This window comes from Balearica regulorum, chromosome 14 (genome assembly GCF_011004875.1).
Source record: "Balearica regulorum gibbericeps isolate bBalReg1 chromosome 14, bBalReg1.pri, whole genome shotgun sequence".
NCBI classification, from domain to species: Eukaryota; Metazoa; Chordata; class Aves; order Gruiformes; family Gruidae; genus Balearica; species Balearica regulorum.
Window position 1 is genome coordinate 21653713 of NC_046197.1, and position 22795 is coordinate 21676507.

Genomic DNA, 22795 nt, shown 5'->3' on the forward strand with positions numbered 1-22795 from the left:
CAGACTTGAGAACCAGCAGTAAGAGGCTATCATCCCTCTCAAACCCTACTGGGAGGTTAAGGGTAGCACCAATATTTGCATGCTTGCAAAAGCAGGAAAATTATTAAGTAAAATTGAGCCTTAGCAATGGTACTCACTTTATACTCCAAAGGCAAAAAAACTTCTGAACTCTCTCCAATTTGTCCTGCAGGGAAATTCCTTTCTGCTGCCAAATCTGATGATCAGTTTAACTCTGAGCATTTGATCAGTTTCCCTTTATTTGACCTAGTCTATTAGTAAGAGTCTGTTAGAGTTTTCTCACTGATTATTTATTATAGATGTTATTTAGGTCATCTTCTAACAGTGATTCTGTCAATACACTTTACACTTCCAATCAACTAATGCATTAAGCTGCCTACACAGAATGTATGACTAATTTTAGGTTAGCCTGTTTCTTCAAGGTTTTTTTGGTGTAACATTACTATGGTCTGGACCCTGTCATTTTTAATTCAAGGGGAACTAATAATTTCAAAGAATAAGAATCTGGCCCTGTATATTCACAACAGTATACAGCTTTTTTGGTTTTGAAAGGGTCCACTTATTTCAAACTGTAGATCTTACAATATCTCAACTGAAGAAAGTTACATAATAGCAAAGGGCATACAAGTTTTGGGCACACATAACAAAAGTAAAGAAATGCTTCAATTTATTAAGGAAACACAGATGGGAGAAAATGGCAGCACTCCTGGTCTGAAAACATTTCAACTACTCTTGGAATTAAAAATGTTTCTTTTCTGACAAAATACTAATTTTCTAAACAAGCAAATAAATTACTAACCTAAAGTCTCATCACTGAGGCATACGCATTAGTAGATGTCATCAAATACAGAAATCATGTTGATGAATATATGCATAAGTCCTGAGTAGTTGCTTATTTCCTTCTTCCCTTATTTGCTCTCAACAGACAGGATGCTTTCCATATGACTGCGTGTGCTTCGTACAATACCTGTACTCATTTGTGTGAATAATACAATGCTCAGGCAAACAAATAGTTACATAGATATTTAATCTTTACTATTAGCTATTTTTGATAATTAGAAGGTAAGGCTTTAAGTAATGCAAGAGAGGCCACACTGGGCAGCACCTGAGCATGTAGTTCAGCACACGCAGCCTTCAACCACCTCGTCAGCATCCTTCAAACGTACTGTTGCACGGTCCTCTGCTCACTGCTGCAGTAACAGAAAACTTCCAGTATTCAGCAGCCTCAGAAGTAACGTGCTTACCAGCTCTCTGCCAGCAGCAAGGCTGATAGGAGCTGGGAGGTCTCCCAGGACGGGTGTCATGTAATCAGAGGTGGATAAAGAGCCCAGCGCATGCCTTCCTCTGACCCACAGTAGCAGATGTGCACAGGAGTCCTGCTGGAAGAAATCAGGGGTTTTCCCTCCCTACTCACAAACATCACAGTATTTCCAAAGAAGGAAAGTTTATGATGCTCCTCCACACTCCCCTGCTGGTTTATACTGCTAGCAAAATAGTTTAGCATAAACATCTGCAGATTATCTGTAATCACAGATTATTTATAATACATGAATATATTCATAGTTGTTTTTTCATAATTTATAACCCAAAATGTATACAAACCTTAAGTACTTCTTAAAAGACCTCCAGGTTGTATCAAGCTTACAAGTTGTAACTGAACAGCACAGAGACTTTGGCTGAAGTAATCTGAGGTCATAGGTCAAATGGACATCCCAAACTGTTGGTTGTTTTTCACAGGTCACTGCTCAAAACAAAATCATATTCCTCACATGCGGGTGAAGCCCAAACATAACACTGTCTTTGTCTGAAGGGCACTAAGTGTCAACAAGCAAAACGATTCGAGTCAAAGTCACCAATGTTATTAACCTCCATCCTTCATGGCCTCAGTGAAATTGTGAACTAGGTACATGTCCAAGGAAATCTGGTTAACAGCTATTCAATGTAAAAGACAAGACAATGAACAGGACAGGTGATAAAAGCAGCACCTGACAGCAGATAACCAAGAGCAGAGCTCTAACACACAGGTTGATGGGCCATTAAAGGAACCACCCAAGTGCAACTCTGGAGATTCAGCCAGGAGCTTTGTAACCAATAAGACTATGGTTAATTATCAGGAAAGGTCTCATAGGCAAGAACAAATTTATTTTAAGATGCCTGAAGGGGATTGCAGGACCGCTTAAAACATATCATAAGATGTCTCGGGGAACGACCACAGACCCCAAGGGAGGCGGTGAAGATGGGTCAGGGAGAAACAAGCATAGGAAAATGGGGGGTGAGGAGTGAGAGTTGACAGACAGGGGGAGGCAGAAGAGCCACCAACTGCACACAAGTAGGCTGCTGATCATTCACCTTTGTCTGGCTGAGACTTACAACTCATCACCATAGTGTGTTCTACACCTTTATTAATTAAATAGTATTGCAGCCTGTTTTCTCTGTCATTGCAGTCCTTACTGTTTGTATACATACATGAGTGTTCCAACAGCAACCCTAACTGGGACTAGCCAGCAAACAGATGAAACCCAGAATCTGTAAATACCCTAGGTCCAGGGTTGAGACTGAACAAGATACCCAAGATCTAGTCGTGGATATAGAAGAGACTCAAGGTCATGGGCAGCGACTGGAGAGACCAGAGAATGTGAACACATACTTGAATTATATGCTCCACTAGCAAACTTTAAGCAAGTAGGAACAGGATCAGGCCACTTCTATGGTTTCTGTTTTCAGCAAGTGCATCTAAGGGCACTGTCCTCTTGTTTATGTTAATCTGTTAATTTATGGTCATGTCTGTAGTACATAGGCACATGTGTGCATCTCTAAAATTCACACTTAGTCTTACTATTGGCTGGATAGGTGAACAGGGAGAAGCAGCAGCAGCCCCACAGGGGAGGCACCCCATGTACCATACTGTCCACGAGATGTGGTAATCCTTAACAAAATGATCCATTACAGTTCATCCCATTTCATTTGCTATAGTACACGTGAAAGCTGCACCATAAAGAAGCACAAGGACAGTACCTTAACCATTAGTTTTTTTAATTGTGCTATCCCACCTGCTGCTTTTCTGCTGAAAGCCATAGTATCTGTCAGATCCACACAGACAGAAAGGCAAACAGCTGTCACTTGTGGCTACTTGGAATTCCTCTGACCCTTCTCAGTCCTTCAACATAGACGTGGCACCTATATCTAAGTGCCTATATTCTACTGCTTTAGTGGAACATCTTCTGTTTAGTTCAAGACAAGCAAAAATCCTTACGTAGCCAGGCAAGTAACAGTTTCTGATGTAGACAGCAGTGGTACTACTAAGAGTTCATCCAAAGAAGTTCAGTAAAGACCAGAGGTAACAGGGCAGGCAGATAAAATATAATTCAAATCAAACTTGAATTATATTTTATCTCAAGCACACAAGCTCTTCCAAATCCCTCATTTGGAGTAGTCCTGTATTCTGGAACACATCTGCCCTCTGCATGGAATGACTTGGTAAGAAGTACAGCAGGTTCTCACATCTCAGCATAGGCACTTTCATGTAGGCTGCACCTTTGCCTGTTGAGGCACATCCGTCTTCAGCTGTGGGCTCTAGTAACTCCTACCCTTCAAGTGAAGGCAACAATTAATGTAGAAATTTCACTGGAAAGAAATAAGTGGTTGCAAGCCCCATCTGCAATGTCACAATCAATGCACCGGTTAGAAGTATCAGCATTGTTCATGGTGTTACAGAAGACAGATTGAGCGGGGAGACACGACGCGTGGGAGTGTTGTTGGCAGACAATGATGCAGGGAGAAAAAAGGGAGCGGCAATATCTGTGGATGATGTTTCTCCTTGGTTGCGAAGCTGTAAGATCTGCCGCAGCAGGGCCTTTCCTTCTTCTCTAGTCTGAAAAGAATTTGTAAAAAAAAAACAAAAACCAAAACAATACAGCTATGGATGGGTGGTTTCTGAATCAAATTCAGTACGTAAGCAGTGTAAGTTATACTACTATGTCATTCTGTAAGGCTGTAAGCTATAAAACACATCCTCATTTCTTTTTTATTCCGCTAGCTAAAAAGGTTAAGGTATGTCACTTTTTTTTTTCTTTCTTCCTTTTACTCACCTGATTTGCATATGTTACTTGGGTATTTCAGACAGCAGTACCATCAACCACTGAAGCTGCCTAAATATTCCAGTGAAAAGCAGATTGGAGAAGCTTCAAATAAGCTGAATTCAGGTTCTCCGGAGTTCCAGACAGCTTTCTTAAGGATAGGCCACACACCCTGCACTCATGGCTAGTGTCTACCACTAGGCTGAAGTTAAAAATCCCAAACTGCCCACTTACAGATACAGAACATCTCCGAATATGGAGTCACATACAAACCCCATATACTATTATATCCCCTGCACTGTCTACACACAGAAGGTGAGAAAAAAAAAAAAAAGAAGTTATGTGAGTACCATCACAACACAGCGCGTGGGAACCTGTGACCATTTAACCACCTCCTCGAGCCTCAAGTTCTTTTATTTAGTGAACACCAGTAAGACATGGTTCACTTTTACTATCTACACCGTATTCCATTATTTTAGTCAATCATAAGCAGCATTAGTGACCAGGTGTACAACACCACCACTCAGGATGTGACCTGCATGACAGACAGCCCTCACTCCTCCAATAAAGGATTCCTTCTACTCCAAGGGGAGCAAAGCTCAAGTTCATAGATCCCCTAAGAAACACCAAAGGTTGCACAGCTACTCACATCATTGAATGCACAGCATTTCTGAGCACACGCTGAGGCTTCATCCCAGAGCTTACACTTGAAGTAGTACTGGGCTAGGTAACGGAAGGCAGTGCTGACCTCCAGGTGCTCCACTATCTCCTGCAGTGAGGGGGGTAAAAACCATCATCTTTGAGTGCCTCCCAAGGTAGTTTTACCCCAATGCTTACTTCTCCTTTTATTCCCAAGATCCCATCTTACCCCACAGGAATAGATATCCTGGATGTATTTGATATAGCACTGAGCTGCCTGTTCAGATTCATTCAGCTGTTCGTGCAGCCTAGAAAAGGAGAAAAATGGGCCACTGGAACAAGACTGCACTGTCAAAGACCTTCTTGGTCTATGAGAAAGTACCTACTCAACCTGACCTAGACTAAAGCCAGGTCTTTTCCTTCAGAATTTGCAAGACATGCACCATGTACTGCCCCCCATGGAAAGAGATGATCCAGCTTGAGAACATTTAGATTACCAGGAAAGGAGCCAGTCAGATACTAACTGCTAGAAGCAGTGGCAACCGAAGCAGTGGCCTTTGCTTATTCTGTTATATTTTAAAGCTTTTAACAAACCTTTGCTATCCTATTAACTGGCTATTTCCTCCAGTGCTTCTTCCCCTGCAACATCCCAAAAGTCTCTGTACAGCAGCTTCACCTTTCACTTGCTCTTTTCCTTCCCCTTCACATTACTTTATGCCCACCAAAAATTAGTCCTGATGTCAGTGTTCACATTTATTCCACATTAGACCATTTCCCAATGTTACAACCATATACTGGGGGAAGAGGGAATTTAAAAAGAAAAAAAAAAAAAAATCAATCTACAATTTTGTACTTCATCTACCATCATGGATTGCTTTAAGTTTCAATACAACAAATATAACTGCTAGCATTGCCTGCTCACATCACCTTAGGATTCAGAGGTCCCTTGCAACCAACATTATGCTATGATTCCCTCCAGTTATCCTGAGGGAAACTTACAGCTGGACACCAGAATTTGCAGTCACAAGAAACCCAAAGATACCCATTATTACATAGCTCCAGAAGTAATACTACCTAACAGAAATTCCACTTGTTTTACATTTAGTATTTTATCATTAGGTATCAAAGCGCTAGTTGCATCTAACACGATATTGGCAGTGATAATACATACTCACTTTGCTAGTTTCACCAGTGCCATTTTCTCCACATCTCCCACAGCATAAGCTCTCCAATAGCACTGTCAAGGAAGGAAAGTCAGTCCAGCACACCACAAAACCAACTCCAGCTCATGACTCATGCAAGTTAGAAACAGAAAACAATGTGGCTTTCCAGCAAAGGGGCATGTATCAACTGTAGATGACTATTTATCAGCTGCTCTAGTTACATTGCAGCAGAGCTTCCCCAGTTGTAACCACCACAAAAATTATTTTAATAAGCTCCTAACAACACACCGTATGCACTTCTGGAAGCAGCAGCTACACAACTCTGCTGTGACTCTACCTAGTGTCCTGGGAAACATCCTAACATCTTACTCCACACAGCAGTTCTCACTTACCTTTTTAGCTTCCACCAACTGATTGAGCTTCTCATAGCATTCTCCTAGAGCAACCAGCATACGAGAATCATTTGGTCTGCAAAAGAGCAATTCCTAATAACTAATAAACTACAGGATTTGAAATAGTGAGACTGCACAAATCACATAGCATTGATGCTCTCCCTTCCCCAACTTAGTTCCTGTGTGTAAATTCCTTAGCTAGTAGCAACCACTTGAGTGTGAATGTCAATAAACATGGCTCTGTTCTCAAATCTACCTGAGCTGGTGGGCCCGTCGATAGTAATAGAGGCAGTAAAAAGGCATTTTGAGGATTTCATAGGTTTGCCCCAAGCCATACCATGCTCTGTAGTCCCTTTTGTTCACCTCTATTGCATGTCTGTCAAAGAAAAGGAAATAAACTAGTCAGAAAGCAGTCAGGATCAAAACCAAGACAGAATTCAGCAAGACTAACAAAAAATAGAAGATACTACTTCAAGTCCTTACGTATGCAGACTCAAACATTGTTTTGTGCTGTACGTGAGCGATACCTATAAGCCTGGATAGCTGCAGATGTATTCTTCATTTCCATATACTCATGTCCCATGAGTGTCCAGGCTCCCAGGTAACGAGGATTCAGTTTCAAGGCCCTCTGGAAATAGAGCGCCGCTTTTTCATGCTGGGAACGCAAGCTATAATAATTCCCTAAAGCAAAAGTCACAATGTTCAAATAAATTTTAAAAAAACCACACAAGCAAACAAAAAAACAGCAAAGAAGTAGAGAACAAATGGAAGAGGTATTATTTACTACCTCCTAACTCAAATTATAAAAAGAAAAAGTCCTATTAAAGGCAGATCTGATTCAAACCTCAACACACCCAATAGCACTCTGTTCTCCAGTGTTCTGGTCAATGAATTTCCAGTTGTACCAATCAATTAAGATCCCATTCCCCTGGCCTTAAGACTTACGTCATGATTAACATTAATTTCCTGGTCCTGACACACCATTATTTCCACTGGAGTTTCAAGACTATAAATAAAGGAATTATCAGCTACGTGGACCTTCACAATGATTTCCTCAACTCCTTTCTGCACTGATAGTATTACAGCAGCTCTTTCAGAGAGAAATGAGGGAAAAGGGTACTCTGTCATTTGGTCTGTTTTTTAGGCTGCTTGAAACCACATTCACCAAGTGGTTTTGATAGTCTTGCTGGCTGATCATTTTCACAAGTGTTTCTAAGATTTCCTTGCACAGCCTGCAGACAGTATAACAAACATAAAAGAGCTGGCTCTCACCAATTACACAGCAGGTCTCAACACGATACTTGTCTATCTCACAGAGATTGTGAGCCAGGTAGCTCAACTCAGGCTTCATGCTCTAGTGAAAGACAGAAATGAAAGTGATGAGAAAAGGAGCGTGTTACAGTTTCAAAGAAAACTTTGGCAGTTAGCAATGCATACACTGCACATATTTAATGGAGTTGTGAGGCAGTAAGCAGAAGCTGAAAGTCTATATTCAGACAGGCTAGACAGAACCAGCTGCTTTGCCAGTGTTTAACATACCTCTGATAAATACCATCATTATGGATAGGCAATAGAAAGAGTGCTTACCCTTACGTATAGCAAGTTGGAGAAAGTGTCCATGTTTTCTATCCTGTAAGGATCTTGTTTCCTTAGCTCGTTAAAGATGGATAAAGCTTTGTCAATATCTGAAGAACAAACAGCAGATGGGAGAACAAGAACAATGCAAGCTTGGCATTCATAAAGGGGCTCATTCCTACTAGTTAGTAAGTATCACTGACCTCGGATATTGTGGTAGGCAACTGCAATCTGAGAGATGATGTAAGTGCTTTTGGAAAATCCTGCATCAATGAGACACTGATACTTCTGCAGAGCCTCCTCTATCAACTGCAGCTCTGTGTAAATGTGTGCAAGAAAGAACTCTTTCATCCATGTATCTGGCAAGGACAGGAACTTCAACTAGCAAGAACCAAAGAAGAGGAGGAAGAGATGACAATCAGTAGTATTCTAAGCCACTTGCAGCAAAGAATCTATTATCTTCCCTCCTGTGATTTAGTAGATACTCTTGAAATAGGAGGCTTTCCCGCAATCGCTTTCTTAAGCCATAACACCAGTTACAAAAGAGCAGTATTGGGACCAAGAATTAATATTAGGTTCTTCCAAAGGAGATACTAAATAATGCCTATAAATTGAGACTATTGAAACTGAAAAGGAGCATTAAGACATCCAGTCTAAAAAGCAGTACAAATGGACCACATAATTATATTTAGTCACTCCAAATCTATTCCCATGACTGCTGAAGTTGCAGAAGAACTGAAGCCATTTCATTTGGTCCATCAGTGAAGGAATTATTGTTTTCAAATCTGACAGCAGCTGGCTTCTGCTTCAGCCACTAGCCTTATTTCTCCGTTAAATTCAGAAGTCCTTTGAAAGACTGTATTTTCTTCCTATGTTTGAACATCAACATCACATCACTATTTTTGATAACCTAAGTGAACAGACTCCAAATAATCTCATCAAAAATGCATTCTCCTTTTTTTTCCACAAATCAGTAAGGCTCACTTTTGTGCCACCTCTACTTTTTTTTTTTTTAAATACTCCACCAGCCAGAACTGACTGGAGAATTCCAGGAGCTGTCTTGAAATCCCATGCATAAAGAAAAATAATCTATTTTGGTTTTATATCAAGTTGAATTCTTTGATACAGTTCATCTCATATATGTGGTTTTGTATTTAACGAAGGGAACACCTACATTAGTGTTTTAGTTTTAAAAGCAGTGATTCTGTATATCCTTTGAGGCCACCAAAAATGCTCAATAACTGTGGAACTAGAACCAGATTAAGCAAAAAAAAAGAAAAAAAGAAAAAGAAAATGTGAAGTATCTTAGGAGGTTCTCCTTCATGTGACAAGGCAATAACCCTGCTGACAACTACTTCAGAACACATGAATTAGCCATGTCTTAAACCACTTTGTGGGTGAATAAGAAATTAACTCTGCCCATATAAAGATTCTCATGCTACAACACGGCAAGCAATTAAAGAAAAAAAGGCTTTAACAACATAATTTACAACCTTGCGCTGTCTTGCCTGAGAGAGTCTCACAAAATAAAGCAGTGTAGCAACTGAACCACTGGTTACTGAATGAGGTTAAACTCTGGAATTTGTTGCCACATCTCGATATCCCCCAAGTTTTACCATCTCCTTATCTGTAATCAAGTTGCAAAGTTCCAGCCAGGCTCCCCAATGCAAAGGTAAGACATGGGCAGCTTCAACAAATACATCTATTGCTTCTTTCACCAGGTCCAGCTTCCGCAGCACGACACCATATCTGTAAAGAAAAGTTATCAAGTCAACAAGAATGATAAAACTCTGCATATCTATATAAATACATTAGATAAACATGCAGACACTTACAAATAAAGGCCAAATCCATCCAGTTCCCGTGCCTTGTGTTTCTTGCTGAGCTCAACTCTCAATTCTCTTAGAGCTTCATTTTTCACCTGTCCTTTTTCCAGAGGTCCTGCATGAAGAAAAAGTCAAACAGCTAGCTTTCAATCAAGATTCTTACCACAGCAATTATGAAGTCTAGGTTATATTCAGAATCATCACTGACATGACCTGAAGGCTTATCAGTCTGTGATTATTTTTCTCTTTTTAAAAGAAAATCACTTAGTGTGATCACCTGCTTTAACAGAAAAATAGATGAAAATCTGTAATCTGTACTAAGTCAATGAATTGAGAGAGAATGAAAGAAGTTGTGTTACAGCACACTATTATTCAAAAATTGAGAGGAAAGCCATAAAACCAAGATGATTTACATGAAGAGGCATTACTGGAAGCTTCATTATATTGTCTTGTGTTCCTTGACACCAGAGACCTACCCAAACTATCCACTGTCTCATCATCCTTCTTCTTTTCCCCTGACTGTGGAAAAACAGAGGAAAACCATGATTACATTACAACAGCATATTCCTTATGTTTGTTGCAATATTAGCAGCAGTATGCAAAATGAGTTTTCACAAACATCACGGTTCTAAAAAGAACACTTCTACCGCCCTTCCCCCCAAACAGGTAATTTGGACTTCTAGGTGGTCATTTGGAATAGAATTGGCAAAAAATAAGGTATGCCAGGGAGGGGTAGGAAGCAGAGGAGTTCAATGCTAAAAGGTGACTTTTCTTTCTATCTTACCAGGTATCGAGAGTACATATACAAGAAGTAAGCTTTCTGACTCTTGCAGCCCCGTAGAAAATAGGCAGCCCTTTCATATTCCTTTAGATCAAAGTAAGACTTGGCTAACGTGTAGGCATCCAGATCACGAGCATCCTCCTGCAGGGACACAGAAGAGTTCTGAGACCTCAGAAACTCTGACGTTCTTTAGAAAAATCACCCAGTTACAAATATATCCATGAAACTGCTCTGAAAGCTAAAAATGTAGTTTATTCATCCTCAAAGACGGTTTGAGTGCCATTAGAAAAGTCTCTCCATTCCCTTACATAATCAGATCTCTAGTTCTCAAACAGTGAGTACAGACTAGTTAGAAACATTTAAAATAAGCAGTGCAATTCCAAAACACAAATTGTGGGAAGCTACCAGAAGGCATGAATTAGCTGTTCAATGAGTATGAATAACCATAAATAAGAAACCTACTCCAGAATTCCCTGTCAAACAATACTAACCCGCTAGCTTAAACACAAACATTTCCTTGATAACTATGCCTTGAACTGCATTTATGACATGTTACACTGCTGGAATTTAACAAAACAGCCATGTACCTAAAAGTCCTAGTGTACACCTACGGAGGTGGGGGTGGAGACACAACTTGTCTCTCTTGTGTCCCAAGGAGCACAAGCTTAATGGCACAATGTAATTTGTATTACAATAGATTTTGACCTTGGTAAAGATGAATAAAAATAAAAATTAAGTAGCGTGATTTCAAATTTTGCTTAGAGTATCTCACTCAGGGCACAGCAGCATGTAAAACGGAACGCTTTCACTGCGAAAGCGTATTCAGCTCCGGCACCCCATTAAACATATACTGGAAGGGAATTTCACGGCATCATAAAACAAGCAGCACGCACAACAGCCTCTTGCGCGTTTTTAAAAAGATCGCTATCACATTTGTAGTAGTAGTTGTAGGCAAGATTAAAAAGCAGCCCTGCCAGCAAGAACTACAGCACTTTCTCTTCGGGCTCACAACCCCTTCCACACCCGCGAGCACAGAACGGCCTCAGGCCCGCCCCACCCGGCGGCCGGTACCCGGGCGCGGCAGCGGGCCCCGAGCGGGTCGCGGCGCCGCAGGTCGTCGGAGCCGCGCTCGGCCGGGCCTCCTCCCCGCCCCCCAGGCCGTACCTCCGTGAGCGCAGGGGGCGGCGGCAGCTCACTCAGCGGCAGCGGGTCCAAGGCAAAGGCCAGCTCGGAGGCCCTGCGAGGAGAGAGACCCGTTAGCACAGGGGCCGCTGAGCCGGGGCCCACCCGCCCGCCCGCGGCGCTCACCACTTCCCGCTGTGCTGCAGACCGCGCTCGCGGCTCCGCTCCGCCACGCTCAGCAGCTGCTTCTTGATCTCCCGCAGGTCCGAGAAGTCGCTGCTCCCCAGCCCCGCCGCCACCCCCGCGGCCGCCATCCCGCCGGCGCGCCTCCCGGCCAATCACAGCCCCGCACACTGAGCGCCCTTCCGCTCTATAGACGCAGCCTTCTCCTTGGGTGAGCAAGAGAAGCTGCGCTCCCAATCAAAGGAGGCGCGCTGAGGCCTTGGCGTCTGATTGGCCAGTTGTCGCGGAGCCGCGCTTTCACCGCGTATCGCTCCGCATCGGCCGCGATGCCGGCAGCTGGCCCAGTGTGGCCCGGCCCGGCCCGCTGGGGCGTGGGGTGCTCGACCACCCCGCCTGCGTATCTTCCCGCTCGGAGCGGCCCCGACGCGGCTTGGTGGTGCCGCGGCCTTTCTCGGGGCTGAGGCCGGCTTGTCCTGCCGGGCTCTGTGGCGTAGCCCGGGAGCTCTGTGTTACTCTCGTCGCCCGTGCTGCGGTTCCGGGCGCCGGCACCCGAGCGTGGGTTACACCCCGAGGAATGGGGAGCGGGCCCCGGGGCCCTTGGGGTCCTGCCTGAGGAGCCGCCGCTCCTGGGGCTCCTTCATCCCCTGCACGCTGTCTGGGTGCCTGGAGGCCAGGGCCCTTGCTGGGAAGTATCTCCTTTTGGAGCAGGGAGGCGGAATTGCAGCAAAACAAGATGCTTTGTGAAAGACTAAACATAAGGGTTCTAATTGCTCCTTTACTTTCTGGAAGTGTGGGACTATTTATCGTGGTGCCGTCCTTCCCTCCTCTTTTGTTATTCTTAAGTAGTTTGCACCTGCTTTTTTGCATGCTGTCTGAACATTATTAACTGTTTGGGCTTTGTGCCTTTCCACTAAGGTAAATAATTATCTTTCTTTAACATATGTCTATACTGAGGTGCAGAAGCTAATGTTTTTTGAGGCTACAGAGTGAGGAGAAGCAAGGACTAGAGAAATCTAGAAGAAAGGCCTTTCAGAGAAATCTGAGAACAGGTTAGGACCGTAAGGAGACTTTTTGGAGGGCCTTCCCGCAGTTAATAGCAACTGAAAATCTCATTCACTGCTTAGTGTTCCATTTATTTTGAACTTTCCCTCTCCTTTATGTAATTAAAATTTATCGACTGGCAATGCCTGCTGTTGGATGAAAGCTGGGGACGCAAGTCCGATAACACTGAAGCATCGTAATCATTCTGAGATCAAGAAACACCAAGTTTTCTTCTTTCTAGTTGGTTAGTTCCTAGCTGATAGCAGAAATACTTGTTAGGTAGTGTCTGCGTGCTACCTCGCCCTCAAGTTCTAGTCTTCAGAGTCATCAGATTGTTTCTTAATGGGGTATTTAAATTTGCCTTTGTATTGGTAACACTTCCTAACTTAGTATTATTAGAAAATTTTCACTTGCATACTGCTACTTCCTGTGCTAAAAATCATCATTTAAAAACATTAAGTAGAATCAGTCCTAATACTGGTGTCTCAAGTCTGTACTTTTAACCCAGTATTTTCCTCTCCATTTCAGCTTCTGTTTATTTTCCTGTTATGCTCAGGGAACTTCATTGGAATTACACTAGAATGTAATTTAACTCTGTATCTTTTTTATGGTGTTTGGTTCTAACAGTACAGAAATGTAAGCACTTATTTTAGGATCATTGAGCTCTGCTTTTCCAGAAAGGTAATAGTACACCTCTGTGCTTATTCCAGTATCAGAATGTCAGCTTTAACACTCTCTCTTTTAAAAGAAATTAAGAAATAGCACTGTGAAAATGCATTTTGCCTGTCATTTGCAGGTTACACTTTTATTTTTCTCTTTTTTGGATGGTAAGAGCAGTATATTCTCTGTATCATGAAAGCGTCCTTTATAATCACTTCTTTTATTATAGAAGTGACTTGAATCAGAGGACCCAGTGTTTGAACTGGCTGCAAGCTCACTGGTAGTGAGAGGAGTGTAATTGATTAGCATGAGGTTACCATACTTGATTCACTATGAACATAATGAAAGTTGTTTGGTGGGTTGTTTTTTGGTTTTGTTTTTTTTTGGGGGGGGAGGGGGTTGGTGGGTTTTGGTGTGTTTTTTTGTTGTTGTTTGGTTTGTTTGTTTGGGGCTTTTTTTGGTAAGCTACTGAATGCCACTATTTCTTATTACACGAATCCAGGTTAGATTCTAAGGCTACCACCAGCTTTCAGTTTGTTGATGATTGCTATCACAATTTCTAGGTTGTGACTATGTTGTTCTGGAACCATTTAACCTGGAGCAGCCTGCTAAAATCAAGGTTATCAAGATGACCAAAGGGCATGGGCTGATAGGACAAGAAGGGATCACAGAACCAACAAAATGGGGCTTAAGTGAGGTCACCTTTATCACTTACATGTCAGTGAGAACGTGCCTAAAAGGCACTATTATGGGGAAATCCCCCAAACGCTTTCCAGGAACTTGACGTGCTGGGGTGCTTCTCTAAAGTGCCTGTACACAATGTACAGGTTCTTCTGCAAAGGTTGACAGAAATAGGAATAGCCCAGTTTATTGTTGAAGTGGGAAATGACGGGTTATTTATAGTCTTTCTTAGCCTTTCAACTAGACAAAGCAAATTAGTCCATTGTTTGAAGTCTGATTTTAATATTACGTGTTTTTTTCCTCTCTTAATTTTAGCCAAATATGTTGCAAGTTCGGTTGCAGCTTTGACAGAAAATACTTCTGTTACTCTGCCAGCCTGTATATCTAAAATGTAAATAAAAACTTGTTATTCTTCTTATTACAAAGATGAGTCTAGTCAACACAAAATGCATGACTCATTTCCCATTCCCTCTCTCCTTGCCCACCCCCAAAACACAAATGAAGAGTCAGAATTTTTTTTCTGAAAAATGTTTGTTGTCCTTACAGTCTCTTTTGTGTTCTCCATATCTGGGGATCAGCTGTTAGTGGGCTGTTCTGTATTCCTAGATTTTGTATTTGATATTTGTTTGATAATTACGTTGTTTTAATTTGAGGATGTTCAGTTTTTAGAAGAATTCAATGTGTGATTTTTATTACTTCTGTGTGTGTGAGGTCTGTGAAGTAATTTTTATCGAAGTCTGTTTATCTTCAGTTTTGGGCCCATGGTTATTGCATGCTGCTTTCCTGGCTGGAAGCTGTGACAATATGCTCAAGATGCTGTATGAGATTTCAATAAGAAATACGGAACCTTCTGCAAAAATGCACAAAGTGCTACTTATTTGGATGCTTGCTGAAATCTAGGCAAAATATCCTTTATGTCAGGTTCCTGGTGTGTGCCACTTGGGCAGCTATGCTCTAGCTGTTCATATGATTGTTCTTCTAGAAGAGCAGCATTTCTGACAGGTATGACATACTGAGCCGTTTAGTGAGAAAACATGTTTACTTTTTGGTACCCAACCACCTGAATTTGAATGTGTCAATAGCTGTCACTGCAGTAGCTCACCAGCTGCTGAAATTGTTATTTGTGGTTCCAGCTATTCAGCAGAAGGTGGCGCTTTGGGCTCTTCCCTGAGGCAGCAAGAAAAGGATGAAAAGGATACTCGATGGCTAAGAGTTCAATAATTCAATTTCTCAAGGCTTGCTTCATAATGAGAACTCATAATTCTTCCTGTCATTCCATTGTGTAATAGATGCATCTTTTAAGTGACACCCAGGTCTGGCTTTTAGAGCAGGGACTAATTAAATCCTCTGTGTATGAAAACTGATAATATCTTAGGGAGATACAGATTAACTGAGCTGTACTAACCGGGTGCTGTTGGAAGAGCAGGAGTTTGTTCACCATGTCCTTGCACAGCTACCTGGATGAGATGTCCGTGGTAACAAAAACCAATGAAGGTCACGGGATATGTCGGGGGGGGGGGGGAATTATGTCCATCATACAAATGCGATGTGTAGATACTGTTCTTTAAAAGGATTATTTTTTTTTGCAAAGTTAAAATCTTCAGATGTACAGCTGATGCTCAGTGAAATCCAACGTAAGTGGCCTTTACCAAGTCAAGTGTCTTGTCAATACATGGAATTTAATCTGTTGACAGAGAAATTCCAGACTTCTGCATTATCTGAATTCAACTTCTTTATTATGATGCTATCAAACTATGCTCTTTGACTTGTTTAAAAATCAGCTGTGATTATAGTTTCTTGTATAGTTTTACACTGAAAAATTTGATAAATAAATAAACAAAAACTTCTTTTCTACTGTTGGTTGTATTCTCTATTTTGCACATTTAATGCAACTCCTATTTTTGCTTCTTTTACAGTCTGCCAGGACATCATTAAGATTAGAGCTTGGAAACCATGTGACCCTAAGATGTGAGGGACACCATTTATACTTGATTTACATCGAGACTGAAGAATAAATTCTCACAAACTGTGGATAGTTTCAGAAGACAGGAGATTGCCTGTCAGAAGTGAAAAAGGTTACCCAGAAATTTGCATCAGCTTGGTGACACAGTTATTGAGTTCCTGAGTATGGAATTACTTTTATTTGTTTAAGCGACTCTTGTCAAACTTCTCATCCCATGGAGACAAGCTTTTTTCTCCAATATCCTTTATATTTCTTCTTTCTAATAGTATTCTTCCTTCCAGAAGAGAGAGTTGTATTTCTGTCTCGACTGTATGTGTATGCTATGTCAGACCTCTTTAAGTGACCTTTGGTTAAAAAAAAAAAAAAAAAGTAGTATGAATCTTCTTAAACTCTCTATCCTATAATTGGGTTTTGGATACTTGAATTGTAAGTGAAATTTGAAGGTAACTTCTTTAGCAAACTTTGGTATATATGCATATAAATATTCTGTTCATGTAACAGTCAAGATGTTTCTCATCCTTCAAGACCAGGACATAGGTTACCAGGTACTACCATTTCAAAGAGTGCCGCTAACACCCATGGAAGATCTTTGAACAATTTCTGCCTTTTGAAAAGTTGTACTGCAGAAGGTCTTAGTGTGAAACCAGCATATTTTTAAAGAAAATTCTTTCTCTGCTAGAAAATGAGAACTCGGTAGGTACTTGCTGTATTTCTGTAACTGTTCTGAGCAGAGTTCAGAGTGAGTTTGTTTGATCTGACCTTTTAGGATGTTCTCTAAACAGCATGTTCAATGAACTGTTTAAACTGCATCATCCTTGTGCAATTCCTGTGTGAGATTGCACAAATAGGTACAATTTGTAGATGCTATAAGTACAGTACTAATATATAGATTCTTGCAAGAATCAGCTAGTCAAAGCAATAAATTGATGTATGTAGCTTCATTAGAAAGTGACCAAAATATCTATTTATATTCTGACTTTCACTCTTTGCATTTGTAAAAGGTTCTTAATTGCAGATACACTCCTGCCCTGTAGAGTTGATTATATATATAACCTTTGGTGTTAGTGGGATACCTTTTATTGCGATTTAACTGTAGCCAGATTATCAGTACAGCTTGTAGCAGTTACAAAACTGCCAAATACTTGTCTCAAACTGTATTTGATCTTTCCTTTAGAGTACGTCTTTACCAGGTTTAGCAGCCTAATGCAGTTCATCATTTTTATTGGCAGTATAAGATAAGCCAATGATGCGTCATTCGCCAACCTGTAAGTACCAAGGACAGGATAATCAGAAAGGTACCTGGCTTACTTGGTTAAGCTGAGCTTATTCAAATGAAATGTTTTAACACGGCCAAATGTAAAACTGTATGTTTGAGTATATGTAGCCCATACTCATAAAATGGGAAGGTTTTTTGGAAAGTAGTGGTGCTGAAAAGGATTTGGGAGGTATGCGTACAAGTGAAAGTGAGTTTCTTCCTTGAGGCTGTAGCAAAACCAGGTAACATCATCTTTGGTATGTTTAACCACAAGTAAAGCACATGGAAGCAATTTTACTTTGGCCCAAAATCAGGAAGTTGTCTCAAAGTCTGGGACACAATCCCTATTCTGAAAACTTTAACATTTAAGCTTTGCATAGAGTTGTAGTAATATACATTGGAGGAGATTTTTGGTCATCAGGTCTAACCCCCTGCAGAAAGTAGGACCACCTGTAAAGCAAAACCCAACTCAAGTTTTTTCTGTATGCCTTCTTCATTTAATAAGGTGTGGGGTTTTTTTTTTTAATTATTTTTTTTCTCTTCCCTGTCCCACTGTCCTGCCCCCCCCCCCCCCCCCCCCCCCAACTCAGACTTGGTACTGGGATGAAGAAATGCAGCATAGAGCCTCTCTGGCAACCCTGGTGTAGGCTAGAAGTTGTCAGTAGTCAGTGTAGAAAGAGGAAACTTTAGCCCCTCTCTAGTTCCTCTGCATAGTACTGCTAATACTTGAATTCCTGGTATAGTTGCTTAGAGATAGTACAGTACTGGAGAGAAGTGGCAGAGCCATTCTTGGAATGTGAGAGGGAAGACTGACAAGGAGAGGAAGGCTGATAGGGAATTGGGAGGATATGCAACAAGGTTGATAAGAGCAACACTAGCAGACTGGGATCTCTTGGGTCTCCTGTAAGGGAGGGAGCACCACAGAGAAGAGTGCTTGAGCTGGAGTGGGGTGGCATGCCAATGCCACCAATTCAGCTTTCTCTTAATTTTAGCAGCAGGTAGGGCTTGGCTACACTTGTCCTAGAGCACTTCTGATTTCAGTAACCTCTTTGCAATTCTCCTCACCACGCCAACCTTTTCTTCAGAATGGATGTTAAAATGGGGGGAGAGGGTGTGAGAGGTACAGAAATGTTTAAACAACTCAAAGGTTTACAGAATGCTATTAAACAATGGGACTACAGGGACCGAAGCAGCTGGGACAGGGACTCTGCAAGGTGTGGAGAGTGGTAGGAAGTAGGGAGCGGACGGTTGATGTATGTGAAAAACAGCTGCCATCATCTGTCATCCTTCTTTGGGGTACTGTGGGTTTTCAATAAGGTCAATATGAAGTAGTGAGTGTGTTGAAACATACTGTCTATGTCTGCTATTAGGAAGTTCTCACTGTGGGATTTTTTGCAGTCTGAGAAACAGTTGTCAGAACCAGCCAGCAGAGACTGGGCTATAGGGACCGTTGATTTGGCAGCTTTGTGTTCTTGGTGGCCTTGGCGAAGTTTATGTGTTTGGCTTTTCTGACAGGAACTCTTTTCATACTGATTCTGGCCTGGTTATTACAACAGTGAAAGTGACAATCTGACACTGGTCCCAGTATTTCTGGAGGTGATTACCGGCAGAGTCATTAACAATTGTTTCAGGTAGCGTAAAGACAGATCTGTGAGCAGACAAAGTGGGAGCACTGTGAATAAACACAAAAAGAATGCAAACCCAAGGAGGGGGAAGAATTGTTTAGTATAAAGTGGAGGTCTGACAAGTGACATGAAATTAAGAATGTTATGAAAAAAGCAGAACTAAGCTTCTTAGTGAGGTGCGTTAGTGTGGACAGTGATCTTGTTGGGGCAAAAATAGACACTCTGTGCTGTAAAATGACACTTAAAATGCACTGAAAAGGGCAATGTTTCAGGGTTTGCAATCTTTGGGCAGAGTGGAAGAGGTGGGGTATTTTCCATCTTCAATTTGTGATATTCTCCCCCCCATCCCCCCATTATTCATGTATATACCAATATACATGTTGTATATTATTAATATTGTTAATCTTGTAAATCATATATGCAGCATAACAAAACCAGGGAGCCATTTATTAATTATGGGGAACTGACCACAGGATATCTTATGTGACAAAGTTGCATTATAGTCCACAATCATAGTGCTGACCAGTACAATCTAAAATGTGTGATGTCCAGAGAGCGTGTTAACATGAGTAATAGAGCACAGACTGTGATCTCGATGCAGTGCTATCTACCCTTAGGTGACAGTCGGTGATATGATACTCTGCAGGGGAAGTTTATAACTGTCCTGATTGAAAACAGATGTGTCTTCATTACAGACATGATAGAACAATATCATTCACTGCAACAGTTGTTTTCTCTTTTTCATGAGAATTTAAATGACAGGTACAGTGCAGATAGTCCTGGAAAGCATGTAGTCCTTGTCCAGAAAATTATAGCATGCATAGCAAGGCAGCAAGCTTTCATACTTCACTTGTACATCTGTGTTTTGTGTTACAGGGATTACCTTTGTGATAAGAGGAGAACTTGGGGGTGTGATAGCCAATGGATTTAATGTGGCTGTGGAAAAATCTCCTCTGCCGCCTTGAGACACTTCCATTGGTGGTAGACTAAGCAGCTAGATTTCATATTGCAACAGATGAGTTGTGGGTGCATGTTCTTTTCTGCCCTTCAAGGGCAAAATGCGTGGTTGAGGGACAGTACTTTCTTAAACTGTTGTTGGCAAAAATCTTGAAATGAAATCTTAAAAATGTCTGAACACCTGTAGTTTCCTTTGCCACTTTGCTGAGACCGCAGTTTTCTTCACCCATTCCAGGCTGCTTTATCCTAACGCCTGTGTCGTGCTGGTGATAGCAATTATGCAGTCATACAATCAACTGGATTGGGAAACTGATCTGGCTTTAAAAATATTTTGGGTGACAGACTGTTTTAGCTTTCAACTGAATCACCTTGTCCAGCTTGTGGGGAGACCATAGGACTGCTCACTTGGATGGCAAAAAGACCACAAGTGTATATGGGAAGGATGGGACTGTCCTTCGCATCAGCAGTTCGGGCTTAGTTTGCATTCAGGTGGTTTGGAATCCATGTTTTTCATCTGCTAGTGAGGAGGCAGTGCTAGTTGTGAAGAAAGTTTTGTAGTGTGGGCATCTCTGTGCTGGGGGCTTATGAACTAAAAGAGGTACCAGAGGGCAGTCAAGCTGAAACAGCTCCCTGCTGGAGTTGACCCAGTGGTTTGATACGAAAAACTGTATTTTTCTTCCTAGGATTATCAAGATCTGTGTAAGAACTGCAGAAATGTATGTGCTCTTGTATCCTGATCACATCAGGGTTATTCTAATTTTACTTGAAAGCACTGGTGCTATAATGCTGGATTGCTATAGACATTTTGAGCATCTGGTCCAAACACCATTAAGGCCTGGTTTTGTTAAGGTTACTCATTTTATGATTAATGTATTTTATGTTTGAGATAGGCTCTCTACTGATAAGAATATCTCAGTGTTGTTGGAACTCTACAGGCCTTTGCATATAGCTACAACAATCCTTGTGATTTGTTCTTTTGATTCATTATCACAGACTGCTAGCTTCACGCAACCAAAAAGTATTCCTGCTCCAAAGGAAGTACTGAATTTTCTTGTGTGGAATGCAGTGTAGCATAATGAAAAAAGTGTCTTAAAATTATGTAATGCAGTGCTGATGGTTATTTCTGTTGTTGCTGCTATGTAAAGGGTGATGCTGGAACAACAATGTCAGAACAGGTAGCGGCAGCTATTGAGTTTACAGTAAATTGCTTTTTTTGGAAGTAAGGAGATAGAAAACCATGTTGTGACTCAGAAGCTACTGTGAGAGAGTTAGAACTATTGTATTCTTTGTTTGCGGTATGTGCAAAATTGGGATGGGCAATGTTTCAAAGCTGAATAATGTGTTAAGATGTAGTTTGGAAAGCTTCTTTATCTTTCAGCAGTAATAATACCTTCATCAGCATCTGAAATAATTTCTCCTCTGATTCACGACAGGTAGCTGTTCTTTCTATACTCTTTATCGCCTGCTTTCCTGCTTCACAGCTGAATTCCAGGAAATCTGTCTATGACTCAAGTAATACACCATTATGACATCAGAGTAGGCTTTTGTGTGTTGTCAGTAATGTCTTTTTTTTTTTTTCTCTCTCTCTTGCTCAGATCTGAATTGCTTTCTTGGGAGGTTAATTGAGATGAAATGACATAAAATGCCTCTGAGGACCCTGGAGTCATGCAGCAAAAGTGTTTACTGTGCCTGAATCACTTTATATCTGAGAAATCCATTGACTCATGCCATATATTTTCTGTTTTGAAGATATTTTATCTAATTGCAGCTGCTGCTGAGCTTCAATGTAATATCAGCTATGCATGCATGACTAGCCCAAGTAAGGAAACCAGCATGCACTGTTTGCCTAGCATATTACCCACTAGGACCCTTAGAAACCATAGTGAAACTGTAAAGAACCATGCAGGTTCTTAAGGATTTTCTTATTCAAGAGCCTTCAGATAGTTGCTAAACTGCAGTTCCTGACATAATGGAGCATAGACTTGCTCCCTTTTCAAGAGACCAAGACAATAATTTTAACCAGTCTTCAAAAATTGTGGTTAGGCTGAATTGTAAGAACTGGATTAGTTTGAATGGATTGCACTTACAGTGCTGCTATGCATCCTAGAAGTCACTGAGGAGAAGAGAGACAAGACAATATATTGAGTGGTGGTCTTCACCTTGCAGGTGAGCAGTCGGAATCTGTGACTTATGAGCAGTCCAATCAGTACTGAGATACTGCAGCCTGTGGTTCCACTGTCACTGCTATCTGATGTTTGTGCTGAAAAGGTTAGTCCTATACTTTCCACCCTTGTTTTGATGCTAATAATTGTACACCTACGTGGTAATGAAAGAACTAAATGGGCTGAAAATCCATTGCTGTTTTTTCATGGGGCCACTGGATTTAACATAAGTAGTGAGGGAAGTGAATTGTGGGAAGGCAGAACCACCCGTTTCATTATTGGTGAAAGTTTATGCTGGAAGAAGTAGAAGCTATTGATATGCAATGATTTTTTTCTCCCTTCCCCCTGGGAACTGAGCATGAAAGTAAAATAGTGCTCAAAGCGGCTGGTAGTTTCCTTATGCATCAGAGCTTTGTCACTGAGCAAGTCAGTTCAGATTTCTAATGTCAGGAAACTTTTAAAAGTTCTTTCACAAATCCTTATTTATATTTGGTCTGTCCAGGTTGGTTTTTTGATGGTTTTTTTCCCTTTTTCACTATACTTAGTCTCCATTTGAGAAAAGGAGGATATTTTATGGTGATCAGCAATCCATTACTATGTTTTAAGGCAGCAGCATTTTATACAAATTGGAGCGGTAATTTTGACCTTACAAAATAAATAAATGAGCGGTACCCAC

General features: G+C 41.2%; 1 protein-coding gene across 1 annotated transcript; it reads right to left on the reverse strand.

Moving 5' to 3' along the window:
• Window positions 1–668: 668 nt before the first annotated feature.
• On the reverse strand, window positions 669–11959 carry CDC23 (cell division cycle 23). Its single transcript, XM_075766450.1, has 16 exons — window positions 11779–11959; window positions 11635–11707; window positions 10474–10611; window positions 10166–10208; window positions 9699–9804; window positions 9480–9612; window positions 8067–8244; window positions 7876–7973; window positions 7561–7642; window positions 6816–6969; window positions 6545–6664; window positions 6289–6364; window positions 5909–5970; window positions 4963–5041; window positions 4744–4863; window positions 669–3889 (listed from the first exon to the last, which is right to left on the reverse strand). The coding sequence occupies exons 1-16, from the start codon at window positions 11904–11906 to the stop codon at window positions 3719–3721; spliced, it is 1761 nt and encodes a 586-aa protein (XP_075622565.1). The 5' UTR covers window positions 11907–11959; the 3' UTR covers window positions 669–3718.
• Between the last annotated feature and the right edge of the window lie 10836 nt (window positions 11960–22795).